Source organism: Pipistrellus kuhlii, unplaced genomic scaffold (genome assembly GCF_014108245.1).
Source record: "Pipistrellus kuhlii isolate mPipKuh1 unplaced genomic scaffold, mPipKuh1.p scaffold_m20_p_6, whole genome shotgun sequence".
Lineage (NCBI taxonomy): Eukaryota > Metazoa > Chordata > Mammalia > Chiroptera > Vespertilionidae > Pipistrellus > Pipistrellus kuhlii.
Genome location: NW_023425562.1, coordinates 53,598,325 through 53,624,947, shown reverse-complemented (window position 1 = coordinate 53,624,947; position 26,623 = coordinate 53,598,325). Strand labels below are relative to the sequence as shown.

Sequence of the window (26,623 nt, the reverse complement as noted above, 5' to 3'; positions counted from 1 at the left end):
TATAGAGTTTAAGTTTAAAAAATTTGGCTCTCAAAAGAAATTTCAGTTGTTGTACTGTTGATATTTGGCTCTGTGGACTAATGAGTTGTCCTAGTGGACTAACCACTGGCCTAGACGTTGTCAGTTTAGCAGGCTTAGATTCCCCATTCTTCCAGGGCTCCCAAAGGCCATTCATTCATTCATTCAGCAACCATTCGTTTATTAAACACCCACTGTGTGCCAAGCACTGTGCTGGGCTGGGGACACAGTGGGGAGCAGGCAGAGCAATGCTCCCTCCCGGAGCTCACGGCCTGGTCAGGGAGGCAGGTGTTGAATCATCATGGCAAGTGTCTCTAAGAGCGCACACTATTCCCAGTCACTCCACTAAGCAGCAGCCTCTGCTGGAATCCATGCCCAAGTCACCAGGCCTGGAGGACCTGCCCATGGCCTCTCTGCCTGGCTAACAGGGCCCTTCATGCTCACCCCAGCTTCTCTCGTCTGCCACCTGCTGCTCCCTGGCTCCCAGGAAGATGGCCGGTTCAAGGACCTTCACCCTCCTCTGTGGTTTGCTGGCAGCCACCTTGGTCGGAGCCACCCTCAGTCCTCCTGCAGTGCTCCTCCTCGGCCCAGAAATCATCAAAGACAGTAAGTCTTGGCCGCCCAGGCTCCAGCACCATCGGGCAATGGGGCAGGGGAGGAGGGGGGGCCTGCCCATGACTGGGGGTGTGCAAGACACAGTTGGGACCCAGGTCTAGATGAGATTCAAGTGGGTAAATTATAAAGGTTGCAAGTGTCTGTGATCCCAAGAGTCCATGATTCCAAGAAAAACCCTTTTTAAAAGCCATGATTCCAAAACTGACTACTCTGAGGTTCCTGCAGAATGGGGGTGGCCTGGGTGTGAGGATGCAATTGCCCTCCCCTACAACCAGAGGACTGGCAAAGCACCTCCTCAGAGTCTGAGGCAGTGGCCCACCAGTCCGCAGAGGGAAGACCCTCGGGTGGAAACCTGGCTGCCTGGATCCAGGCACAGCTTTCTCCCCCTCCAGCTCCCCGGCCCGGGAGCCCTCCTGAGCCTGGGCCTTGTCCTTTGGAAACAAACAGAAGGCCACTGGGGCACAGGGGGCACACGTACACCTGAGTCATCCTGCCCAGGGGTGAGGGAGCGGGTGTTTATACAGCCCTGGTTGGTCAGTCACTGGGCGAGGGCTCCTTCCCCAGCATCAGGTCTCCTGCACCTCTGACCTGCTCTGCTCACAAGCCAAGTGGGACAGAGCCCAGGGCTCCTGGCTCCCAGAGCCCTGGCCTGACTCCTCCTTTCTCTGCTCAGCACTTGATACGCTTTGGACAGCAGACCCATAGGATGTGGATGCCAGAGAATTGTGTTTTAGGCAACAAAACAGCCCTAAACAGGGCCTTATGAGTTCCCAGCCTCATGGCTCCAGGAGTGGGAGGGATGCAGAGGCTGGAAATGCTCAGGGGGGTAAATGGTCCATCCACGCCCCAGCCTCCCCCATCTGGGCCACATCTATGGTAGAGGGGGCCAGGATGGAACCATCCATACCCTCACCTGTGTCCAGGCCCGAGTAGTCCTGAGTGATGATCTCTCCCAGCCTGGAGCCCTGCCTTGCCCCTCCTGCTGGGCTCTAACCCTTAGAATCTGTCTCCAGAGCTGGCCCAGAAGCTGAGGGACCACGATGCTCTCCGCATCCTCCAGGAGCTGCCTCTGCTCAGCGCCATACGGGACGAGCCGGCCGGGGGCATCCCCCTCATAGGCAGCCTGGTGAACTCTGTCCTGAACCACATCATCTGGTAAGCTGGGAACTCCCTGCCCACGCTTCTGCCCGGGACACACTTTGCACGTTTAATTGGTCAGTCAATAAGCATCAATTGGTATCAAATCTCTGTCTGACCACAAAGAATGAAACAAATGAAGTCCCTTCCTCAGAAGCTCCCAGAGGAGTTAATAACCCATAAGAGAGTCACACGGGAGCCTGACAAGGTGACTCCAGAGGAAGGTCACTGGGGTGAGAGGACGAAAGTGATGCTTCTAAGTCTCGGTGACAGGTGGGCCATTGACTCTATGTTCACCAGGAGACAAGAAGAAAAGGGTATTCCAGGCAGAGGGGCCAGCCTGGGCAACGGCCTAGAGCACATGTGTCAAACACAAGGCCCGCGGGCCAAATCCGTCCCGCCAGGCCTTGCAATGTGGCCCGCACCGCGCTGTCATCACTGCACTCCGCTGCGTTTCCATCACAATGACAGTTTATGACTGTTCAGTAAACCATTCGGCCCGCGATTTAGGCTGGATTTTAGATTTTGGCCCCTTCTCTGATTGAGTTCGACACCCCTAGCCTAGAGGGTGAGAGAGCCGGTCAGAATAGATGTTGTGGGATTCATCTCTTCAGTAATGGGGGAGCCAGGGAAGTGTTGAGAGCAGGAGCAAGGCAGGGGGGCTGGCAAGACCATGCTGGGGAAGAACCAGTGGATAGGGCTTGGGGCCAGCGGCTGGCTGGGCACCAGGGGAGACAGAGATTGAGGGGAACAAGTTTGTGGCCAATGCTCAGGTGAATCCCATCTCTCCTGCATCCATCCAGGCTGAAAATCACCTCAGCCAACATCCAGGAGCTGCAGGTGCAACCCTCTGCTGACAGCCAGGAGCTGATCGTCAATATCCCACTGGACCTGGTGGCTGGCTTCAACACGTGAGTATCCCCTTGATCAGGCATAGCAAGCAGATTCACCCACTCATCCCCCCTTTTCCACTTTGCAGGTATCTGGAAAAGAGCAAGTGCAAAGGCTATGAGGCAAGAGTACACTTGCTTTGTTCAAAGAATGGCAAAGAGGGGTGGGTAGGAGAGAGGAGAGTCATGGGAGGTGAGGCCAGCAGGCAGCCAAGGTCAGATCATGCAGTGCCTCTTGGATCAAGGTGAGGACTGGGCCTCTCCTGAGTGAGATGGAAGCCAGGGAGGGTTCTGAGCAGAGAGAAACATGGCATGCTTAATATTTTTAAAGAATCCTTCTGGTAGTTGTATATGGAGGCAAGAGCAGAGGCAGGCCATCCAGAAACTACTGAAGTAATTCAGAGGGAGACCAGGATAGCTTGGACCGGAGTTTGGGGGCAGGAAGGTGGCGAGAAGTGGTCAGGTTCTGTATACATTTTGGAGGCAGGTGCAGACAACAGGATTTCCTGGTGATTGAATGCGGGTGGAAGAGGAGGACAGAGATTTAGGAGTCAAGGCTGAGTCCAGGGTTTTTGCCTGAGCAACTGGCAGGATGGTGTGGCCAGCAACCAAGACCGGGAAGATCGTTGAGAGGAGCAGGTTTGGGCAGGATCCGCAGTTCAATTTTGTGCATGCTAAATGTGAGATGCCTGTAAGACACCTGAGTAAGGAGTTGGGTATAAATTTGGGAGCTGTTTTAGAATTTAAACCAGGAGAGGAATAAAAAAAACAGAGCCTGGGACATGCTGGATTAAAAATAATAAAAATGTGGGCTGGTGAGGAGGAGGGATGCGAGGGAAAGGGGGACGAGGAGAGGGGGGAGGAGAACCCAGCACAAGAGCCTGAGAAGAGAGGTGAGAGCCAGAGGGCAGAAAGGGGCAGCAGGCTCACTCCAGTGGAGCTGGGTGTGCTCACAGCATGGGGCACTGTCACCCCCAGGCCCCTGGTCAAGAGCATCGTGGAGATTCACATGGAGACAGAGGCCCAGGCCACCATCCGCGTGGAGAACGGCAAGAAGGGCCTTGCCCTCAGCAGCTGCACCAACAGCGGCAGGAGCCTGCGCATCAGCCTGCTGAAGAAGTGAGTGTGGGCCCTCCCGCTGGGCTCCCGCCCTGCCTGGAGGGAAGCCTCATTTCACAGATGGGAAGCACTGATGCCCAGAGATTGAAAGGGACCAGCCCTCCTGACTCTTGCTCTGGGGCTCCTTGCAGAGAAGCTGTGACGGTGGGATGTTAGCCATCCTGCCAGGCACTGGGGCAAACTTTTAAAGGTGGAGAGGAGCCACCTACCTAGGGCCCCTCAAATTCCCCACCCCACCCCCCAGGCAGGCTAGGGTAGAGCTAGGGGTAAAACCCTGCTCTGGCATCAAGCAAATACTTCTCCTCATCCTATATAAGAAAAGCCTAATATGCAAATCTACCAAATGGCAAAATGACCGGTGGAACAACAGGTCATTATGATGCACATTGACCACCAGGGGGCAGACGCTCAATGAAGGAGCTGCCCCCAGCCCACAGGCCCCAGGCCAACCAAGGTGGGTGCCAATGCCCCCCCCCCCCAATCATCCCACTGGTCCCCCCACAAATGGGGCCTGATTGCCGGCCAGGCCTAGGGACCCTACTTGTGCACAAATTTTGTGCACCGGGCCTCTAGTGTACTATATGGGTGATGCTGGGCTTGCCTCCCTATGCCTCAAGCTGCAGGGAGAGGTTAGCTCAGGCCACAGCTGTAACTAACTCAGCACAGAAGAGTATGGGGCACACAGCAGGGGCTCAAAACTGCAGTGTTTCCCTCGACTTCCCTTAGCAGGAGAATGGGGAGAAATGCCAACTGCCATCGTCCCAGTGTCCAGCACACATTACTAGGATAACCCCCAGCCCCTGCTCCCTGAGAACTCTCTGCTCAGTAGACAGGGTCTACTCCTAGCCCTGTCTCCAGCAGGCCCAGGAAGCTTGGGCAAGTTCCTTTCCCCCCTGGACTCAGTCTCCCCTTCTGTAAGACAAGGGAGGGGTGATCCTCTCTGACCTTCCCTAAGCTCTCTCCCTTTCTTCTCTCCGGAAGGATCTCTTTCATGGCCAACCCCTTAGCCAACGGTGTCATGAAACTCCTGGTGCCAGCCCTGCCCAAACTGGTGAATACCAAGGTGAGTGGAATCGGGCCTCATGGGCCTGTAAAGATTGCTCCCCCTGAAGGGCTGGGCTGGAACTGCAGGCTTGTGTGAAGGGACCTTGAGTAGGAAACTGAGTCTGCATCACTCTTTCAGCAATGAATCCTTGAGGTCAAGATAATAGAACTGCCGAAAGTCAGCCAGGAGACTTTGGACAGGGATGTGCTGATAAATCGTTAACTATTCACTCTGGAGAGTTGATGGGGAGAGCCCAGATGTGTATGTAGTATCTGCTGTTTTCCCTGATATAAACCACTCCCTTCAAGGCCAAGATCAAGCTACGAATGTGATGTCACAGAGCAGAGTTGGGAAGAAGTGTGCCATAGCACACCGCTGTTTGGTATTCCCACCACACGGATGCAATAGACCTAAATGCCCTCAAGAGCAAGAAATAATAGTAAGATATAACAGAACAATTAGTGAGATTTAACAAAATAATTAGGAAGTAATGAGTTTTGAGGTTTCATTAACTTTGCTTTTAGTATAATTTATTTAGTTGTAAGTTTATATACTTTAATTTTTAATGATGCCTCAGCTTGGCACCGGCTCAGAAACTCCTGAAAATTTAACAAGTTGTCCTCACAAACCAGCACAAGCCGGCTGTAGTACCCTAGTGTCTCAAACCAACCAGCAGTCTTCAGGGCTCTGTCATCCGCCGGGTCCTGCTGGATTTATTTTTCTGAGTCAGTAAACACAGTCGGTCTCCTTTTATATGTCCCTTACATGCCCCAGGTAAATTAAAAGTCTGTAAGTTGGTTCACCCACTTTGGCAATGGATTCCTATAAATTCCAAGATAGGTTCACAACAATGGGCCTCCGGAGGATCCAAATACCTTGTCACATAACTAATAAGTTCTTTATAATAAAACTTTTTGGAAGAAAAAGAGGGTGTAATAATTAAGCCACGTTAGGGGGGAAATACCCATAATGCTTCTGCCTTGGCAGCTACTTTCTCTTTTGTATATTGCACTCAAATGTTTATGTGGCTGCACTTGGTGTCAGTACTACTTTGTATTATTTAAGTGATATATATTTTCTATGCCGTTGTACACTATTCACAATTATGTAATAGCTACATCACATTTAATACTTTATTAAACCATTCCAGAGAGCCTTCTTAAAGGAATCTGAAAGTAATTTTGTAAAATTTGGCTTTTCTTACATGAGATCATTTTTCTTTTAAGAAAGTTTTCTTTTTCCTATTTAAAAATGGGTGTTTCTTTTTCTTTCTTTCTTTCTTTTTTCTTTTTGTTTTATAAATTTTTATTGTTCATATTATTACAAATGTTCCTTTCCCCCCTCCCCTCCATTGCCCTCCTCCATCAGGTGCCCACCCTACCCTCTGCCCTTTCCCCACCCCTCATTGTCCTCATCCATAGGTGCAGTTTATGTTCAGTCTCTTCCCACATCTCCCTCTCCCCTTTTCCCCAAGAATGGTCAGTTCACTCCCCTTCCATACCTCTGATTCTATTATGTTCAACAGTTAATATTGTTCATCAGATTTTTTTTTAATTTCCTTGGTTTTTAGAATCACTTGTTGATAGTTACGTATTTGTTGTTCATAATTTTTATCTTTATTTACTTTCTCTTCTGAAAGAACCCCCTTCAGTAATTCATATAATTCTGGTTTGGTGGTGATGAACTCCTTTAGCTTTTTTTTAATTAGTGAAGCTCTTTATCTGACCTTCGATTCTGAGTGATAGCTTTGCTGGATAGATTATCTTTGGCTGTAGGTTCTTACTATTCATCACCTTGAATATTTCTTGCCATTCCCATCTGGCCTGCATGGTTTCTGTTGAGAAATCAGCTGACAATCGTATAGGTGCTCCTTTATAGGTAACTACCTGCTTTGCTCTTGCTGCTTTTAATATTCTCTCTTTGTCTTTTGCTCTTGGAATTTTAATTATGATGTATCTTGGTGTGGTCCTCTTTGGATTCCTTTTGTTTGGAGTTCTTTGTGCTTCCTGGACTTGTAAGTCTAATTCTTTCACCAGGTAGGGGAAGTTTTCTGTCACTATTTCTTTCAGTATGTTTTCGATATCTTGCTCTCTCTCATCTTCTGGGACCCCCATAATTCTGATGTTGGTTTGCGTGAAGTTGTCCCAGAGGTTTCTTACATTATCTTCAATTTTCTGGAATCTCTTGCCTTCTAGTTTCTGTGGAGGAGTGTCTTCTGGCTCTTTATGTTCCAACTCTTTGACTTGATTCTTGCAATCTTCCATTCTGTTTTTAGGACTCTGTATAATATTTTTTATTTCAGTCAATGTATTCTTTATTTCTTGTTGATTCCTTATTAATTCTAGTTGATCCCTTTTCATATCCTCATAAGTCTTATTGATCTTTTCTAGGAAATTCTTGAAAAACCTTATAAGCGTAGATTTGAACTCTATATCCAGTTGCTTTTTGTCCTCCATTTCTTTCGTTTGTGATCTATTTCATCTCAGCATTTTCGCAGCTTTCCTGAGTTGGTAGCCTTAAAAGTCTCTGTGTTCTGCTTGGATGGGGCGAGGTTTTAGGGTGGAGCCTACAGCTTTGGCTTCCGTCAGTCCCGCCCTATGCGGGTCCTTCAGTACTCATTGCAAGCTCCTCTGATAGAGAGGTGCCCTCGATTTTCGCCTGCTGCCAAACAGTCTAGGCCACATGTGTCAAACACAAGGCCCGCAGGCCAAATCCATCCCGCCAGGCCTTGCAATGTGGCCCGCACCGCGCTGTCATCACTGCACTCCGCTGCGTTTCCATCACAATGACAGTTTATGACTGTTCAGTAAACCATTTGGCCCGCGATTTAGGCTGGATTTTAGATTTTGGCCCCTTCTCTGATTGAGTTCGACACCCCTAGTCTAGGGTCTCCCCCAATGAGCCCGATATTGGGGTTCAGTTCAGTTGGAAGTGGAGTTGGAGGTGGCGTTCAGAGCAGTCTGGAGCCCCTGTCTCCTTCCCGCCAGGGCAATCCCGCGGCACAGCCAACTGTCCCTTCTCTGCGAGCAATGTGCGCCCCTCCGGGACCTCCTTTCGCCGCTCCCCTGGGGTTCTGCCTTGCAGCCCAGCTCCCTATGGATGAGCCTGGGTCCCCGGGGTCTGGCCTAGAACTGGGGTTCAGAGTAGGCGGATCTGGGGCCCAGCACAGTCGGATCTTTTATCTCCTTCCAGCTAGGGAATGCCAGCCAGGCACTCAGCCTCCCTCCTCTCTGGCTCCGTCCTCTCCGCGCGCACTGCTGTCTCCGTACCTTAGGCTTTTACAGCTCCTCCGCGCTTCCTTCTGGTTTTCTCCTTGCTTCTCGTTGTAGAATTTCCAGTCAGTCGACTTTCCTGTAGTTCTGGGTAATGTCCATTTTATATTTTAGTTGTATTTTATTGAAATTGTTGTGTGCGGCTGCGGCTAGGTGTTTACCTGTCAGCCATCTTGTAACGACTCCCTTTTTTCTTTTTTAAGTGGGAGTTTCTTAAAGTAGGATCCTGGACATTTTTTGCCAGCCTTCCCCAAAACCATTCTTAAATTGGCATCCCACTTTAACTGCTTAAAATGTGTTTTTACATTTTCAACATTTTACATTTACTAGAAAAAAAATGGCAAGGACTTGGGATTACAAAATGCTCTTTGGGTAAGATCTGTTTTTAAGGGTAAAGAGCCACACTAGTGAAAAATATGAGACAACCGGCTGTCTAGTAATCATGTTTTCCCATCATGCCTCACTGGAGTGGATATAATGGTCATATAAATATTTTACTTGATGTGAAGGGGAAAGGCATGGTATGTTGAAATCTGGCAGGAGCCCATCTAGAAGTATGTGGGTCCCATCAGTAGTGCCCTCCTTAACCAGGGTTTCAATTTCCAAAGTTTGTTACCCATGGTCCACTGGTCCAAAAATATTCAACGAAAAATTCCAGAAATAATCATACGTTTAAAATGATGCACTGTTCTGAGAATCGTGATAAAATCTGGAGCTGTTCTGCTCTGTCCTAGCCCGGAGGTGAATCACCCCTTTGTCCCACACCCCCATGCCACATTGACTCCCCGCTGTTTGGTCATTCATAATCCTCTTGGCTGTCAGGTAGATTGCCCTGGTATCATAGTGCTTGTGTTCCGATAACCCTTATTTTACTTACGTATGGCCACAAAGTGCAAAAGTAGTGATCCTGACAATCCAGATGTGAAAGAATGTATAAATGGGAACAAACACAGTATATCTAGGGTTGGGTACCATCTGTGGTTTCGGGCATCCATTGGTGGGGGTCTTAGGATGTATCCTCTGTGGATTAGGAGGGATGCTATACTGCTACCCAGGATCTACTTAGAGATTCAGATTTCATTGGTCTGGGTTGGGCCTTAGTATCCCAGAGGATTCTGGCTCGTATCCTGGAGGATTCTAATGTGTGAGCAGAGTTGACAGCACTAGTGAAACTGAAGGAAGAGGAACTCTGGGGTAAGATGAAAAGGTTGCCAGGGACACCTTTCCCATGAGAAACAGGTGGTGCCTTGGCAGTGAAGTCTGGGGGTCTCTGAACCCGAGTCCTCCATCCTCCATCTTCCTGGGTTCTGGGTTGGCAGAGCAGCTAAGAGCAGAAAATGGGTTTTTCATAGAAAAAGTTGACATTTCTCAAAGTGCAATTCCTTTCTTGGGAGACAGCAATGGGTGGTCAGCCAACAGGTTCTTCCGCTGTGGAAACTGCACCTGAGACAAAACCTGGGGTGCCTGAAAACGGGCTGCTAGAGCAGAGCAGGAGCTCCTTTGGGGCACACGGGCAGGTAGATGTTTATCCCCGTCTTGAACAGAGCAGATAAGGCCAGGATTGGGTGAGGCCAGGGTTTCCCACCCTTGGCACGACTGACATTTAAACCAGATCATTCTTTGTTGTGGGGAGCTGTCCTGGGCACTGTGGTGGCCTCTATCCACCAGACGCCAACAACATCACCTCCCTATTTGTGACAACTAAAAATGTCTCCAGAAATTTCCAGACGTCTTCTGGGGGACATCTGGAAATTGCTCCCTGATGAGAACTGCTGGCAAATTTGAGGGGTGGCTAGAAACCCACAAAGGACACAGAGATTCTTCTCCTGTCTGCTTCGGTCTGTCCTGCTGGCCTCTGTGCTGAGTCTGGGATGCAGGAGGAATACGTGAATGAGGGAACGGCCTCTCCATCTCCCTCTCATGGAAAACATGGGCTCTTGGGAACAAGATGGAAACCAAAGGTCCCAGGTTCACCGGCGTCTGAAGTGGGGTGCCCTGAGCAGCAGAGTTGGCTGGGGGACTAGATTGCCCCTGAGTTCTCTACCCCACGGACAAAGTCCCGGCTGGCCGTGAGCACAGCGGTGGGACTGAGGCCACGGGCTGGGCCCGGGTCACGAGGGACCCCCTTGCTGATGAAGCTCCGCTTTGGTGCTGTTGCAGCTGTGCCCGGTGATCGAGGCGGCCTTTGAAGACATGCGGGAGGAGCTCCTGCGCCTGGTGAAGGGTGAGTGCGCCGCTCTCTCCCAGCTTTGTTCTTTTCTGCTGCGCCAGCCTCCGGGCTGCAGCTCTGGAGGGGGCGCCTCCCCAGTCTGGCCTGAGCAGCCCCTGGGAAGAGCACCAGTTGATCCCTGCCCGGGAGGAGCAGACAGGAATTCACAGCTCTGAGCTCACCAGTACCTGCTATAGGCAGGTTTCCACATGAGCCCGCCGGTCACCCCAAAGAAATCTGAGTTCAAATGCCCCCTCTACCATTGACTTGTCTCGTGACATGGGAAGCCAGCTCCACCTCCTTATCCTCAGCTTCCTCATCTGTAAAATGGAACTTATACATTCCTCCTTCCGGATTGTTAGTGAGGATTAAAAGTTTATAGGAAAGTTCCAGGCACATAGCAGAGAGAAACTTATTCAAATGTGTGCTGAATGGATGCATAAATGAATGATACAGCAAAGACTGTGGGCTTAGAGAAAAGACCAGATGTATGCTCAGGAGGGTTATTTCTCCCTTCCTGAGGTAGCAGAAATGGCGGTCACAGGCTCCTACCCCCACCTCAAGTGTCTGCTGTGCTCAAGTGCCTCAGAGCAGGGATGGAAAGGAAGGAGACAATTCTATTGTCTACTGCTTGGCGGTCTGAAGTGGCTCGTACAGAGGGGCCATCAGAGAGGAGTGGGAAGAGAACAGAATCAGTAGCATTGAGCACCCATAGAGCAAATACTGTGCTTGGTGTTTCATATGATCATTACCCCACTTCACAGATCAGCAAACTGAGGCACAGAGAAATTACGTCAGTTATTCGAGTTCACAGAAGTTAGTGGTAGGGAAGGCTTAGATCCAGTTCTTCAAATTTCAGGTGTGATGTAATTCAGATTCAAGCCAACTTTATTAGGCACCCGTCTTGTACAACCCATGAGGCCAGCATTACTGCATTACACCCCCACTTTGAAATGAGTGAACTGAGATGGAGGAGGGAGAAATTGCCTAAGGCTACGGTGGCTAGGACGGAAGTCTATCTGGCTCCTCTGCTCCCCAGGAGTAGGGCAGGCTTGAAGGTGCAGGGAGGGAGGGAGGGTGTAAGTGCTCCTATGGCCTACTCCCTGCCCCGCCCACCCCTGAGCCCCCTCCGCTAACCTTCCCATTCTCCGCCCAACAGCGAAGGCAGCTGAGACACCTCCGCCCCCTCGCGGCCAAGTAGGGAATCCCAAGGAGAATACGTTTGATCCAGTGAACAAACAGATCCAGACCTGCCTGGATAGGATTAGTCTGGTGGGGAGGTGGAGAGTTACAAGCAATAGGTCAGCTTTGTTCACACCAGGACCTTGACATAGGATCCCTGGGTCCAAATCTTTTCTCAGTATGAGCAAATCCCTTCACTTTCCTGAGCCTCCATTTTCCCATTTGTAAAATGGGGGTAATAGCAGCACCTACTGCCCCCTAAGGTTCTTGTGAGGATTAAATGAGCCAACACATATAAAGGTTTAACACAATTCAGCACTCAGTACATGTTTAATAAATGTCAGTTATTATCATTTTCATCATCATCATCAACATCATCATTACTCCTGCTCCTCTCTAGTGACCCCTCCCCCTGCAATAACGCAGCTCCAGCCAAAAGCAGCCCCCACGCAGCCCGTCCCATCCCGCCCCTCACCCTCACACAGCTTTGTTCTCGTCTCTGAGCAGCGCCTGTTGCCATGAGCAGTGACCATCTGGAGTTTGACCTTCTGTCCTCTGCCATCAATGACAACATCGTCCGGCTCAACCTGGGGGTGAGTGTCATGGACCCTGAGAGTGAGGTGTGGACATCACTGCCTTCCCTGACCCCCCAGGGTCAGACACCCGGGGTCTGTTCCAGGGGAGAAAACCCTGGTCCCGGTTAAGACGCACAGGCTGGATTTAGAAAAGTCTCACTCTGCTGAACATGTCCCACGCAAACCATTGTGATGGAGCAAACACGGCAGGCAGGATCCAAGGGCCCAGCACAGAGCATCGATCCTGGCGATCTGTCCTCCGACCCTCCCTCCCCGGTCCCAGGCCAGCGTGTTTGCCCTGGGGCTCTTGGCCTTTTTCTCAGGCAAGCCCCCGCCAGTCCCCACACATCTGATTACCTCACAACGGGAGCCCAGGATCAAAACACACAGGCCTACCTTTCTCTCCCAGCTCCACCAGTCCCTGGCTGAGGGGCTGTGGGCAAGTTTCTTCCCCTCCTTAAGCCTCAGCTTCCTCACTTGTAAGATGTCAGTAATCAGAGTCCCCAAGGACGGAGGAGAGAGTGAAATGCGGCTGAAGACGGGCAGGCAGGAAGATCCTGGTAAAGGGAGCTGCATACACCCTGGAGCTCGACTCCCGAAGGGACCACACCAACGCGAGCAGCTTGCATCCCAGACCAGTTCTCACGGATCCCTTGGAAAACTGCAGCATCAAGCATTTCCATCCATTTTTTTTTTTTTTTTTTTTACAGTTTTTAATTTTCCCTTCATCCAAAGGGCTTGTGCGGTATCTGAAAAGCTGAAACCTAGATGCCAAATAAGACCTTTAAAGTTTTTTTTAAAAAATCAGAGATTATCTGAGGGGTGCAGGTGGGGTAGATATTGCTAGGCACCTGAGATAACTCATCACCTACAGCGAGGCACTGAATTCCGGGCTGAGCTTCCAGACTGCAAGTGCAAAAAGGGAAACAGGCTGAGTGGCGTTGTCTCCTTCCCGGTGGCGGCTGGGTAAGGTGTGGGGTTAGAGTTTCGATTCCAGCTCTCTGCTCCGTGTCTCCTTAGGCCAAGTTGCGGGACTCCCAGGGGAAGGTGACCAGACGGTTCAATGAGCCCGGGGCTTCCCTGACCATACCGGCTCTGGACGGCGCCCCGTTCAGCTTCACCGTGAGGCAGGACGTGGTGGACGCTGCAGTAGCTTCCCTTCTCCCTCCGGAGGAACTCATGGTCCTGCTGGACTACGTGGTAAGCCCCGGAGTGGGACAGAGGATGCAGCCACCTCTACGGCATCATGGGAATTTTCTGAACCAAAGGGGATGCGAGGACCCCGGAGCCCCTGGGCACGAAGCCCCTGTCGAGCTGAGTTTACACCCCTCTCGTCACGGCACGCTTCCTCCCTCCCCTAACAGTCTCTCTGACACGTAGTGCTAAAGAGGAAGCTTTCCCTGTAACATCCGGTCCTGGTCCTCGTTCCGCCCTCTGAGAACAGGACACCCCTGCTTCTCCTACGGAATAGCAGTCCTGTCTGTCCACCGTGGGCCCGTGGCAGACATGACTAATCAATCAGGGTCCTCCCCATTGAGCCTCGATGCTGACAAGGCCTTGGAATGCTTCTCAACACAGCCCGCCCTAGTCACCCAGGGTGTGCCACCGCCTCCACGGTGACTGATGGGGAAACAGGCCTACAGGGCAGAAGCGTTGCCCCAAGGTTATGGGAGAGTGTCCGGAGTTCAAGGAAGCTGACAGACAACAGGTAGCCAAGCTCTTGAGGATCAGAACTCAGTGTATGGGGCTGAGATGGTGAGAAGAGAGGGGTGGTCACCAGCAACCACATTCAGGACGACAGTAAGAACTGGGTTACTTCTCTGTGCGCTCTGAGAGCAATGAGCTGCCCACAAACCCACAACCACCACCAACCCACAGGCTGGCGGGGACACACACACACACACACACACACACACCCCGCCTCACAGCGGCTAACAGAGGGCTGTTTTTCACCAGTGACAAATACGTAGCCTGGACCACCGGGCCCACCCGGCTTTTCTGGGATTCTGGGGATCGCGGCCATGGGGCTGCTGCAGGGATGTTCCCCCCACCCCACCTCCCAGCTGACCTGCTCTGGCTTCCTCTCATCCTCAGCTTCCTGAGATGGCCCTCCGGCTGAAGGACAGCATCAATCGGATCAGTGAGAAGGTCGGTCCACGTGCCATCTGCAGCTGGATAGGTGTTTGCGGGGGTCTGTCCTCAGGCCTCCGGGGAATAAAATGGTGGGAGACGGCTCTCCTTCCTTCCAGCACTAGTGACTTCTACAGGCCCGCCCCTGTCCTCAGGAAGATCTCAGTCCAACAGGGCAGGTCGGCCTGAGTCACATGATTACACAGATAGCATGTCCGTTATGAGGACAGATGCGAAGGGTTATGAAAGCATTGATGGGGCACCGACAGGGTCCGGAAATCTAGGGAGGGCTTCCCCGGAGAGAAGGGGATTCCAGGCAGAGGGAGAAGCCAAACCACAGGCTGAGAGGGTGAGAGCAATCCACGTCAGGACGGAGCAGACAGCGTGGCCGGAGCACCGAGAGGACGCAGGGAGGCCGGGGAGCTGGGCACGGGCCGGCCACGGGGACCTGAGGGCCACAGGCAGGCGCGATGTCCTTCCAGGCGGCGGGCCAGCTGAGGCACACGCAGATCGTGAAGATCCTGACCCAGGAGCCCCCGGAGCTCCTTCTGGACGAGGGCAGCGCCAAGGTGGCCCAGATGATCGTGCTGGAAGTGTTCCCCACCAACGAAGTCCGCCGCCCCTTCTTCACCCTGGGCATCGTGAGTTCGCGGCGCGTGACACCGGGGACACCTGCGGTTCACCCCTCTTGCTTTGCTAAACGTCTCCACCCTCTTGTCGCCCATCAGGATGGGAGAGCGAGCTCTAACCCCAAGGATCAGGAGCTTTGGGGGCCCAGCTCTGACCCTGTGACTATTAGTCAGTCAAGACTTTGCACCCCCTTTTCAATCGGTTCCTGGCCGCCCAATCGTCCCCAGCGGTGGGAAGGACATGGCTCCCAGCAAGGCCGCTCTGTTCCAGCAGGAGCATGGCCGCAGCAAAGGGGCTGGGACTGCAGGCTGCAGCCCTGGGCAGGGAGGGACGGACGGACGTCCCGCCCTCTGAAGGGGATCTGAGGGGGGCTCTGACCGCGCCCACCGCAGAGGCAGAGAGAAGGGAGAGACAACGCAGGGTTCATGCCTGGCTGCTGGAACCATGCCCGGCCAAGGGGTCTGGAGAGGACCTGGTTGTTGGAAAGAAGCTAGAGAGGACTGTCCTCGCAGCAGAGCCCCCACACAAAAGACCTCAGGAGACACAGCACCCTAGCTTCCTGCAATGAAGGATATTCTTTTGTTGTTGTTGTTGTTGTTGTTACTCCTCACCCAGGCATATTTTTCCATTGATTTTTAGAGTGGAAGGAAAGGGAAGAAACAGAGAGAGAGAAACACATCAATGTGAGAGAGACACATTGATTGGTTGCCTCCCGCATGCGTCCCGACCAACCGGTGCAGGGGGTTGAGCCTGCAACCTGTGCCCTTAACCGGAATCGAACCCGAGACCCTTCAGTCTGAGGGCCAATGTTCTAACCATTGAGCCACTGGCTATGGCTATTGGAGGATATTTTGGTTCTCAACCAGCAGTGAGAATGAGCTTCCCTCCATGGCCAATGGAAGGCACTTTTCCAAAGGCCCCCAGGCCCAGGCCTGCAGGACGAGTCTGTCCTCTGGATGCAGCTCCCTGGAGCCAGAGCCTGGCACCCTGCCCTCAGGTTCCCCTCCCGCCCACCCCTACCTCACCCCCGCCCACAGGTCAAGCTGATGTATATCTTTGGCACTTGTAATCGAAACTTGACTTTGCTTCTGACCTTTCTGATAATAATAATAATAATAGTTAACATTACCAGGAGGTTACTGATCCTTGTCCCTCAGCCTCCTCACCTCTACCATGAGTAAAAATAGAAGCCGCTTCAAAGAGTTGTGGTGATCATCATATAAACTTCCTAAACCTGCCAGACACACCGTGAAGGCTCCGCTGTCATCATCGTTTCCCATAGCAATCCCATGTGGTTGTCTGTTCCGTGGGGAGGGGGTACAGGTACTACCCCATTTAATAGATGCGGAAAGTGAGGCCAGAGCGGTCAAACCCTTTCCCAAGGTCTCAAGACCAATAGCTGAGACCCGAGAGTCAGCTTGACCCCAGAGCGCCTTGCAGAACCCCACTCCCCACCTTTGACGCATCCTCTGAAAGAAACGTGGGCTTCTCGTTGCAGGAAGCCAACTCGGAAGCTCAGTTTCATATCAAAGGCGACCGGCTTATGCTCAACTTAAATGAAATCAGGTAAATCATAGCGAAGGATCTGGCGATGGAAATGAGTGCCCCCTGGTGGCCGTTGGGTTTCTTTAAACACAGTGCTGTGAGTCTCTGGGGAAGGCTACCCCAGGGCAGGCAGAACGGCTGCCTTACCTGGGCAGTCCAGCTGCCGAGGACTGAGTGTGAGGACAGAGAAGGAAAGGGAGGCATGCTGACCCTGGCCACGGGAACAGCCTGCCCAGCATCATCCCCTCGGCCGTGGCGGCCCATTCCGGACACCTCCACACAGAGGCAGTGACGGTCATGCCTCCGTGCAAAGCCCCCACGGAGCCCAGCCCAGAAGCACGGCGCTCCGGCTGCCCTCTGCGCCCCACACCCTCCTGCTGCCCGAGAGGAGTTCCGGGGGCAAATGCAGCCCCTGCGAGTGTTGTGATCGGCCCAATAGGGTAGGGTTTCTTAATAGAAATGAGTTGCCAACATATAAAAACCAGAATTTCTGCTGTCATAGGCCTGCATTCCTACAGGGCAGCAGCTGAGCTTGGAATCAGATATCCCCTTTGGAACAAGACTGAGCTCCTCAGTTCACGGTGGTCCTCCCTCCTGAGGATGATTTGTATGATTTTTAACTATTTGTTTTCTGTCTCCCCATCCCACCCTCACTTACAATGTAAGCTCCATAAAGCAAGAATCTGAGTTGGTTCACTGCTGAATCTCCAAGCCTACACTGTGTCTGGTGCATAATAGGTGCTCAATAAACAGCTGTTGAATGAATGAATGCATGCATGAATGCATGCATGGGACTTGGAGGGACCATTCTCGTGGGCATTTTCTGTTGCAGTTCTGATCGGATCCACCTGATGAACTCAGACATTGAATTGTTCGACGTGAGTATTAACGGCTTGTCCAGAATGGTCCATTTCAAAGGAGACATTTTGCAGAATGTGCTTTCAACAGGTCCCCGTGGGCAGCCCCATCGTGGGCTGGCCAGCCTCCACATTATCAGCTACACAGTCTAAGCTCCTGGTTCAGACATTTACCTGCTCTGTGCCAAACACAGCTGAGAACACACACTACGGACACTCAGATACACATCCACTTTCCTGTGAAGCTTTGACCCAAAATTAAGAAACAACACTCTCTCCTCTTCACAATCACATAAACTCATCTCAGTGACCGTGAGCAGCCCTCTCCTGCTCCTCAGCTTCCTCCTCTGAGTCGGACTAAGTCAGAGTCTGAGATTGGCTGAATCCTGTCTTGTGGCGTGGTGTCAGTTCTCGGGGTTTGGTTGGTTTGTTTTTGTATTTTGTTTTGGTTGGGGTTCTTTTTTGTCTTTACATGTGTTTTTTTAATATATATTTATTGATTTCAGAGAGGAAGGGAGAGGGAGAGAGAGATAGAAACATCAATGAGGAGAGGGAATCATTGATCGGCTGCCTCTTGTATACCCCACATTAGGAGTTGAGCCCACAACTGAGGCATGTCCCCTGACTGGGAATCGAACCGTGACCTCGTTCATAGGCTGATGTCAACCACTGAGCCATGCTGGCCAGGCTGTCTATATATATATATATATATATATATATATATATATATATATTTTTTTTTTTATTGGTATTTTAAAACAGGAGGTTTCACATGAAATCAGGACTCTGACTTCCCTTGAGAAGTCAAAACCTCAGGAAGCACAGGGCTAAATTTCCTAAGGGCACATTCTACTGGAGGCCGGAGAGTGGAGGGTGGGTCCCTCTGACCTAGGGGACCCCAGGGCCAGTTGTGTTTGTGTCACTCCCAGGAGCCTTAGCAACTTGGACTGGCAGGGGACTTGGAACTCCAGCATCCCCACCAGCTGTCCTCAGGATGGGGCTGGGCTGTTCCCGTTCTTGGGGGGACTGGAGATTCTCAGCCAGGGAACAACATCCCTTCTCTCTCACAGCCTGAGATTCTGAAAGACATCGTCATGGATCTCCTCGCCGCCATCTTGCTGCCAAATGAGAATGGTGCGTCCCTTTGCTATCCATCCCCCCCGCTTCCCAGAGGGTGGGCCCGTTACTTCTCCTGCCCGAGTCTCCATCTGCGGCCCCTTTCGCTCATTTTCCACCCTGCTTCAAATTCCACTTCTCCAGGAAGCCTTTCTGGTCACCCATCTAGAAATGAGCTCTCCCATGCCCCACTTCCTTCACTGGTTCCAGAGCCTCAGAACGCGAAGATGAGCCAGGCAGTGCCCCTGGGGATGGCAGCTGGGGACCGGGGTGTAAACAGACAATGCACACTCGATATGCCTCAGACAGACCCGGTTCAAGTCTCAGTTCCCTCTTGCTGGCTCCCCTGCCTTAGATGAGCTGCCTTACTATTCTGAGCCTCCGTTTCTCCATCTGTAAAATGGGGAAATGAGAGTACCGCCTTCAGAGGCATAAAGGAGATGGTCTTTGTCAGGGGCAGAGGGGTCTGCCTCGCACAGTTGGTGTTCAACATTTCTCAGCCATGGTTGTTGCTAGCGTTGTTATTTGTGTTCGTGGTGGAGGAAGCCGAGAGAAAAGATGGAATTATTCTAATTAAGCCTCAGGTCATGGGGGTGGGACGGTTGGTCACCTATGACAAGCCCACCTCTTTCACTTCTTTATTTTATTGGAATGAGAAATCTCTCAATGTCCACACTTGTGCTGTGGATGATGGGAGGCCTGGTGCTTAAGCAGGAGTGTGAGAGGAAGTGGGGGGGAGGGGGTGCCCTTTGGAGCAGCCAGAGCCGTGATGGGTGGAGGCAAAGGCTAAGGAGAGGGGGCTACATGGATACTGGGCAGGAGGACAGCTGAGCAGAGGCAAAAGGGGCAGCCTGCGTCAGGCATGCCAAGTCCTGAGCCTGCCTCTGGGAGTGGTGAGCTTACCCACAGCTGCCCAGGCCCACCCCAAGCCCAGCAGTCTCCAACCATACTTGTTATTTCAGCCAAATTAAGATCTGGGATCCCACTGTCGATGGTGAAGGGCTTGGGATTTACCGAATCTTCATTGACTCTGACCAAGGTGAGTGGGGTTGGACATCCTGCCCCAGGGAGGGCATCGTCACTAGGAAAGCCCGGGGCTGGGAGGTGTGGGCTGGGCTCCAATCCTGACCCCGTTGGTCACACATGAAGGGCCTTGGGCACATTGCTTCTTCTTCTCTCAGGACCTCAGTTCCTCATCTGTAGCTGGAAGAGTACAACTGTCCTTGACAGGGGTCAATACTCCTTCAGCTTTTTCCACCCTAGCTTCCATTCATTTGTTTGTTCATTGATTTAATAAGGCCTGCTACAGTAGATGCTCAGTAAATGCTTATTGAACATCTGACACTTGTTGGCAGCTGTTATGGAGAGGAGCTGTAGCACCATCCACCCCCCTCTTCCCCCAAATATTGTCATTAATAATATTTAACAGCCCATAATCATGTTGTGCCAGATACTGGGGTATCTTGCTCAGTCTTCACAACTATCCTATGAGGTACATCCTGTTGTCATCCCCATTTTATAGATGGGGAGACTGAGAGTGAGAGATGGCAAGTCTGTTGAGGTCACAGGCTCAAGTCTGATGAGGTCACAGGCTCAATAGGTGGCAGAATAGAGATCTGCACTCAGCACCTGCCCTGATAACCTCCCGCTGTAGGCTCCAGTCTCTAAGTGAGCCAATGACAGTGAGGTGATTCCCTCTTAGTCAGCTGGCCAGCAGGCATTTACTAAGCACCTACTATGTGCCAGGCACTGAGCACAACTGTGAACAAAAAAAAGACAGAAACCCCTGCCTTCTTGGAGTTTCTAGTCCACTTTGGAGTGAGGGAGACATTGAAAGCAGAAGTATTAACAATGAAGAGCACCCACAGGTAACTGCCCATCCTTACACAGCCAGGGTGCCCAAGCAAAGGCCAGGGAGGCGCGGCAATCTGTTTAGTTCCAGAGAAATCCCCAGAAGAAAGGAAGTCTCCAAATTGCCCCACCCCACTAGAGTCCATTTTGGGGGAAGGATAGGAGGCTTTGTTAACAAGCTTCCAAAGCAAGTTGACATTTGACGACTTATCGGCTGCCCACCTCAACAACCGCGCCCACCCTTTAGCTGGATTTGATGGAGAATACTGGGAATAGTTCTGTGGATGGTACCACAAGAGGCTGAGAATCTAGGCTGAGAATCAGGGGATCAGTTCAGATCCCAGCTCTGCCTCTCTCTAGCCATCGGACCACAGGCATGTCCTCTGGCCTCTCTGAGCCCAGCTTCCTCATCCACAAAACTCAGCAGATGTCTGAACTCACAGGCCATGCACTAAGGGACTACATTACAATAATCCGAGTAAAATATACGTAGTTTATTTATCTAAGACATACATGGATTGGTGTTGGATGGACAATGGGTATCCATACAAGCTGAAGCTTGGTTTATTTCACATATCTCTTATTAGGGGACATTTAGCAATGCTCCTTTTTTTTTTTTTTAAACAACTTGCATCACATAATTCATTGTTTACAGTTTGAGCTGCAAAAGTATCATTTCATTCTTTGGAACGGTTTCCAAATTTTCTGGTCTACTCTGTTCATTTATTTTGGACTCAGCAGCACATTTATTTCCTTTTTATAGCTTTATAATATAATATGTTTTAAAGTCTAGTCAAACAAATGAATAAGTGGTTAGATATAAGATAAAGCAAGTATAGCTTTTTAAGTGGGAGAATCCAGATCATGAGTACATAAGTGATCACATAAAATTCTTTCAACTTTATTGTATGTTTGAAAATGACCAAAATAAAATGTTGGGGGATATCCAATAGATTAAGTTCTTCCTATCACACTTAGTTTAAAAAAAAAAAAATCCAGAGCCTTGTTAAAAATTTAGCTGCCTAAATGGGGGGGGGGGGGGGGGGGGCGAGGGGGATATATGTAATAGTTTCAAAAATAAATATTTTTTAAAATATTTAGCCCAAATGATACAACCAGAAATCTGCATTTGAGCAAACTTTTGGGAGCATGTTGGTGATCAGCTAGGACTAGGGGCAATGATCCTATACAATCTCACTCCCTGCAGGCAGACCCTACTCCTCCGTCGCTTCCAAGAATTCTGTATGAGTGAGCTCAGGACCATGACCCTCAATGCCAGGGGTCACCTTGAGGAGGACATGCTAGCATAAATCACAAGACAGGAGGTATAAAAACAACCCAGCTGACTTTTCTCCTCCAATTGCAGGACGCCTTTGTGATCACCCCAGTCACCCCGTAGAACCCTGGACCCCTCTCCTCTCTTCCAATGAAGACTTGGACAGCGGCCACCTGGGGCAGGCTGGCTCCCAGTGGCATCCAGCTCCATAGGTTCCCTCTCTGCAATAAATAAATAGTTGTCTATGATTTGTGAAGTCTGGAGTGTATTTGTCTCAGGAGTCACTGTGCCCTTGGCAGGCCAATGGGCTGGACATCCAAGCTACATCTGGATCATGTTCAGGCCCTTCTGAGCCGATCTGGGCCACATCGGAGCTATGTGTGGGCCACATCAGACCACATGTGGATAGCATCCAAGGTTTTGGCCGCCTCTCTGGGCTTCCGGAATAAGAAAGCTGGTTGTGCCCTCCTACCTTCTGGGCTGGCCCTAAGACCCCCACTTGGTGGGACAACCTCTCGGCCAGGGTCGCATGCTTTGTTGGCCTTGGCAGTGTGGTGGGTTGAGAGCCGTCTGAACAACATGACTGTAGAGGCAGGCTTTGCCTTCTGGCCGGCCCCCCTCGATGGTGGTTCACCCTGGAAGGTGGCTCCCCTCAATGGGCCTCAGTTTTTCTCTCTATAAAATGGGAGAGTCATATTCCAATCTTAGGAGGCTATAGTGAGGATGGCATGAGAGAGAATGGTTCCAGTGATGCAGGAGGTGCTCAAACAATGTCCCTGCGGGTGATGTCATCTGGTACTGCTGTCGCCTGGCCTCCAGGATGTTGGTTTATCACCGAAGGCCCTTCCTGCTTGGACAGCAACGGGACTCCATTGTCTCCCTGACGTCTTTGACGCATCAGGTTCAGCACAGACAATAGGGCCCCTGTTCTCCAGACTCCAGGCCCTCCGAGCACACAAAGTCCCTTCCTCGCACATGCACACAAGGGGCCTCACAGGAAAAGTCATTACCCAACTTCAGGGCCTGAAAAGGCATAAGAACAGCTCACAGCCTGGAGAGGCAGCTCAGACTGAGTTTCTATCTACAAGACACAGGCTAGCCGAAACCGGATTGGCTCAGTGGATAGAGCGTCGGCCTGCGGACTGAAGGTCCCAGGTTCCATTTCTGTCAAGGGCATGTACCTTGATTGTGGGCACATCCCCAGTAGGGGGTGTGCAAGAGGCAGCTGATCAATGTTTCTAACTCTCTATCCCTCTCTCTTCTTCTCTGTAAAAACTCAATAAAATATATTTAAAAAAAAAAAAAAAAAAGACACTGGCTAGGCCAAGAGGGACACAGAAGGGCCAGGATAAGACCCTGCACAGGCGCTTATAGCAGAGCCAGTGGGCACTTCCTCTGCCGTGGCTGAGCTCTGGGCCGTGGGCTGCAACTCCCAATGCACCACGGACTCCCAGCCACACTTAGTGGTCTGGGTCCCTAACATCATTATTTTCACAATCATATTAAATCTAGGTGTGAGCTCCAACTCAGCAAGGGAGATCCAGAAAATTGATCTCTGGCTGACCAGTGTAGCTCAGTGGTTAGAGTATTGGCCCGCACACCAAATGCAGCCAATTGGGGTGTCTCTCTCACCTCTCCCCCACTTTTTCCTCTCTCTCTATTTCCCTTCCTCTTTCCTCTCTTACTTCCACTCTCCTTAACAATCAATGGAAAAAATATCCTCTAGTGAGGATTAACTAAAAAAAAAAAAAAAAAAAAAAGGAAGTGGGTCTCCATCCTGTCTGGAGTAGGTCTCTGCTGGTTCCCTGGAGTCATACAAGGATCTGTTGGGGAGCTTCTGAGGACCCCGGGAGAAGGGGCAGAGCCTGTGGTCTTGGGTCCCATCTGGTGCCGATGGAGGAACCCCTGTCGATGCGATCCTGTCAGCAGCAGCGAGCACACCCACCCCCAGTCAAGCAGAAGCACCTCCCTAAACAGCCATGGCTGTGGCTCTGGTTCCAACCACCCACAACCTCTGGGGCTTCCTGGAGGTTAGTGGGTAAATAACCCCCCTTCCTCACCCCACGGGGCAGGGAACAACCCCACACCAGCTCCCTGCTCCCACGATACCCCAGCGGGCCAGAGCCCCAGGTGCCCTGGAGTCACTTGCTTGATGGCTGTCTCTTTTCTTACTTTCCCCCTCCCGCTACCAGAGTCTCCTGAGATCCCCTCCCAAACCAGCTCCCTGCACGCAGATCCTGCCGGGGAACCCACACCAAGACAAGCACCTGCCCTGCCAAGGGTCTGACGGACCTTCATCCCCCAGCCTTTCCCACAGCCTGCAGCACCCCCGCTTGGCAAACGAGGAAATGGAGGCTCTGACTACGTCACTACATCAGCCCACAATGCCTCCTACTCTCTAACTTATCACTCCCCTCGATCTTCACCTCCCAGAAAGGAGAGGTCTTCTGCGCCAGCCTCCTTCCATATGAGGCCTGAGCCACAACCACATCCATGCACCCCTGAGGCAGGAACCCCTAGGTCAGATCTCTAAGACCCTGCGACCTTCCTGGTCTGGAGAGGAAAAAGTCCTCTACTTCTCTCTGAGTCTCATTAGCCACAGAAGATTAAAAAAAAAAAAAAATACCCAGTGATATCTCAACAACCCCTCCGGCCTCACAGGAGTCATTATTGTCTTTGTCTTACTGATGAGGGATCAAGTAACACCCAGCCAGTGAAATGGAAGCCAAGCCTCATCCACGTGCCCATTCCCCCAGGAAATCTCCTTTCCGCAGAGATCAGTCGGTGAGGTAAAAGAGGTGGATTCCATGAGGCTCCAACCAATTCTTCCCACATGTCCGGGGTAGAGAGGCCAGATTTTGGAAGGGGGTGGCAGAGGGAGACCTCTAAGCTTCCACCAACATCCTGCATCAAACCCCAGTGACTCATGAGAAAATTAACCCCAGAGCCTTTCTCTGCCCCAAGTATGTGGCAGCTATGTTAAGACCCAATCAATAGAAATAAGTGGAGGCGAAACTGTGGATAGAGGTTCAGCCTGAGGACTGAAAGGTCCCAGGTTCGATTCCGGTCAAGGGCATGTACTTTGGTTGTGGGCACATCCCCAGTGGTGGGAGGGTGCAGGAGGCAGCTGATTGATGTTTCTAGCTCTCTATTCTTCTCCCTTTCTCTCTGTAAAAAATTTAATAAAATATATTTTTTTAAAAGAAAGAGAAAGAAAGGAAGGAGGGAAGGAGGGAGGAAGGAAGGAAGGAAGGAAGGAAGGAAGGAAGGAAGGGAGGGAGGGAGGGAGGGAGGGAGGGAGGGAGGGAGGGAGGGAGGGAGGGAGGAGGGAGGAAGAAGAAAGAACGAAAAGAACGAAAGAAAGAACGAAGACAAGAAAGAAAGAAAGAAAGAAAGAAAGAAAGAAAGAAGGAAAGAAAGAAAGAAGGAAAGAAGGAAAGAAAGAAAGAAGGAAAGAAAGAAAGGGAACCAGCCATCTTTTAGAGCATCTTCCAACCAAAAATGACACTGAGATTCTAGAATAAGTACATCCCATCTAAAATATGCTCCTGAATCACACTAACATCAACCGCTTGCTTTTGATATTAGCCAAAGAGAGAATTGGAGCACTAGCTGACATTGACCTAGCATTTCCTGGGCAGCTTCTGCCTTCCACTCTCCCACCATCAGCCCCTCTGCTTGGTGTGTCCAGCTGAAAAACGGAGTGTAACACCTACGCTGACCACATCTCTGAGCTGTGAACGGGGAAGGAATTAATTCTGGAGAGAATCCTGTGGAAAATCTAAAAGCCACCTGGAGATGAATGTGCCTGCCATCAAAATAACCACCTGGACAGCAGTTGATGAGGGCGTCACGGTGGCAGAGCCAGCTATGCACACTCGCCATGGGGGCACCAGGATGCTCACATCAGAGGACCTTTGCATAGCAGTTTGGTTGGGAGTGAGAACTTGGGGGGCCTGGAAGCCATGTTGCATAGTAACCCTGGATTTCCCTTTCACCGGGTAGCCAGCCCCCTCTCTGAGCCCTGACTTCAAATCCAGTTCTGTCTCAGGCCTGCTGAGCGACCTTGAGAAAACCACTTAACCTCTCTTAGTCTGTTTTCTTCATCCATAAAATGGAAATGAAAACAAGTAACTTCTTTTGAACCCTCTCTAGGTGGCAGGCCCTGTGCTAACATCTACAATACATGCGTAACCTCAAAGATCTTCACAATATCCAAAAAGACATATGTGGGTTTATTCTTTTTCTTTTGCAGGCATGAAAAGGGAGTCCCATGAGGGAATGTAACTTGCCCACAGTCACACAGTGTCCGCTTGACAGTGGGGATTTGAACGCAGGCCTGCCTGACCACAGAGGCATGGCACAGAAGCCACACAGGGAAAAGGCATGGGGAACGGTCTCAAAGCGGTCGCCGGGCTCCTCCGCTCTCCCCCCAGTATACGCCCTTACTCCCTTGGGCTCCATGGCTGGCACATTCTGTATTAGAAGCCTCCCTGGGTCCCTTTCAAGAGTGAAGACCCAGCCAGGCCCTGCGGCTCTGATGTCGTACCTCAGGGAAAGGGCCCAACCCCCAAACCGGAGGGTCCTCCCACTTCCTCCCTGGGGTATGCTGGCCCGGCCTAGCGTCTGTCCTTGGAGCCTGGGGGACAGGCCCTATCAGTCTTGGCCAGAGCTCCTTGCCACCCTCTGCCAAGAGGACCCTCCCTCCCCCGAAGAGCTCCTCTGAGCACCAGCCGCAGCCAAGGGGCTGGACTTCCTGCCATGTGCCACCTATGGTGGTGAGCTCGGGTTATAAACGTGTCTTTCTTGAAAGCGGGAGCCAGAGACCAGGCAGAGATTCCAGGCATCCCTATTCGTGGAGAGGTAAGGACAAAGAGACCCACAGGGGCACGTTGAGGTGCTTCTAGATACCTACACTAATGTGGTGAAGTGGCGCAGAGGGTCCTAGTGCCAGGCCGACCTGGGTTCAAATCCAGGCTCTGCCACCTACTCCCTGTGTGGTTTGGGGCAGGCAACACATTGCTCCTCTCTGAGCTTCAATATTGTCCTCTGCAAAACGGACCTGCTACCTGTGACCCCAGCCACTGCGGTGAGGACTCGATGATGGGATGGAACCTGTGAAGCTCTTGGCGTGGTGTCTGCCACAGAGTGAGAGC

At 51.3% G+C, this 26,623-nt stretch overlaps 1 protein-coding gene across 1 annotated transcript; it reads left to right on the top strand.

The window, feature by feature from the left end:
• Positions 1 to 440: 440 nt before the first annotated feature.
• BPIFB1 (BPI fold containing family B member 1) lies at positions 441 to 21,715 on the top strand. The gene is made up of 15 exons (XM_036418793.2): positions 441 to 624; positions 1,647 to 1,788; positions 2,574 to 2,681; positions 3,639 to 3,779; positions 4,761 to 4,842; positions 10,257 to 10,320; positions 11,995 to 12,080; positions 13,083 to 13,262; positions 14,157 to 14,210; positions 14,675 to 14,833; positions 16,321 to 16,388; positions 17,200 to 17,245; positions 18,295 to 18,358; positions 19,303 to 19,379; positions 21,558 to 21,715. The coding sequence occupies exons 1-15, from the start codon at positions 510 to 512 to the stop codon at positions 21,588 to 21,590; spliced, it is 1,419 nt and encodes a 472-aa protein (XP_036274686.1). The 5' UTR covers positions 441 to 509; the 3' UTR covers positions 21,591 to 21,715.
• The last annotated feature ends 4,908 nt before the right edge of the window (positions 21,716 to 26,623 follow it).

What these genes read in the sequence shown, in the direction of transcription:
- BPIFB1 (XM_036418793.2), top strand. Translation starts at nt 510, where the DNA reads ATGGCCGGTTCAAGGACCTTCACCCTCCTCTGTGGTTTGCTGGCAGCC. An exon ending in CCTTCTTCACCCTGGGCATC is followed by an intron (nt 14,834 to 16,320) that starts GTGAGTTCGCGG and finishes TTCTCGTTGCAG; the next exon opens with GAAGCCAACTCGGAAGCTCA. An exon ending in CAGACATTGAATTGTTCGAC is followed by an intron (nt 17,246 to 18,294) that starts GTGAGTATTAAC and finishes TCTCTCTCACAG; the next exon opens with CCTGAGATTCTGAAAGACAT.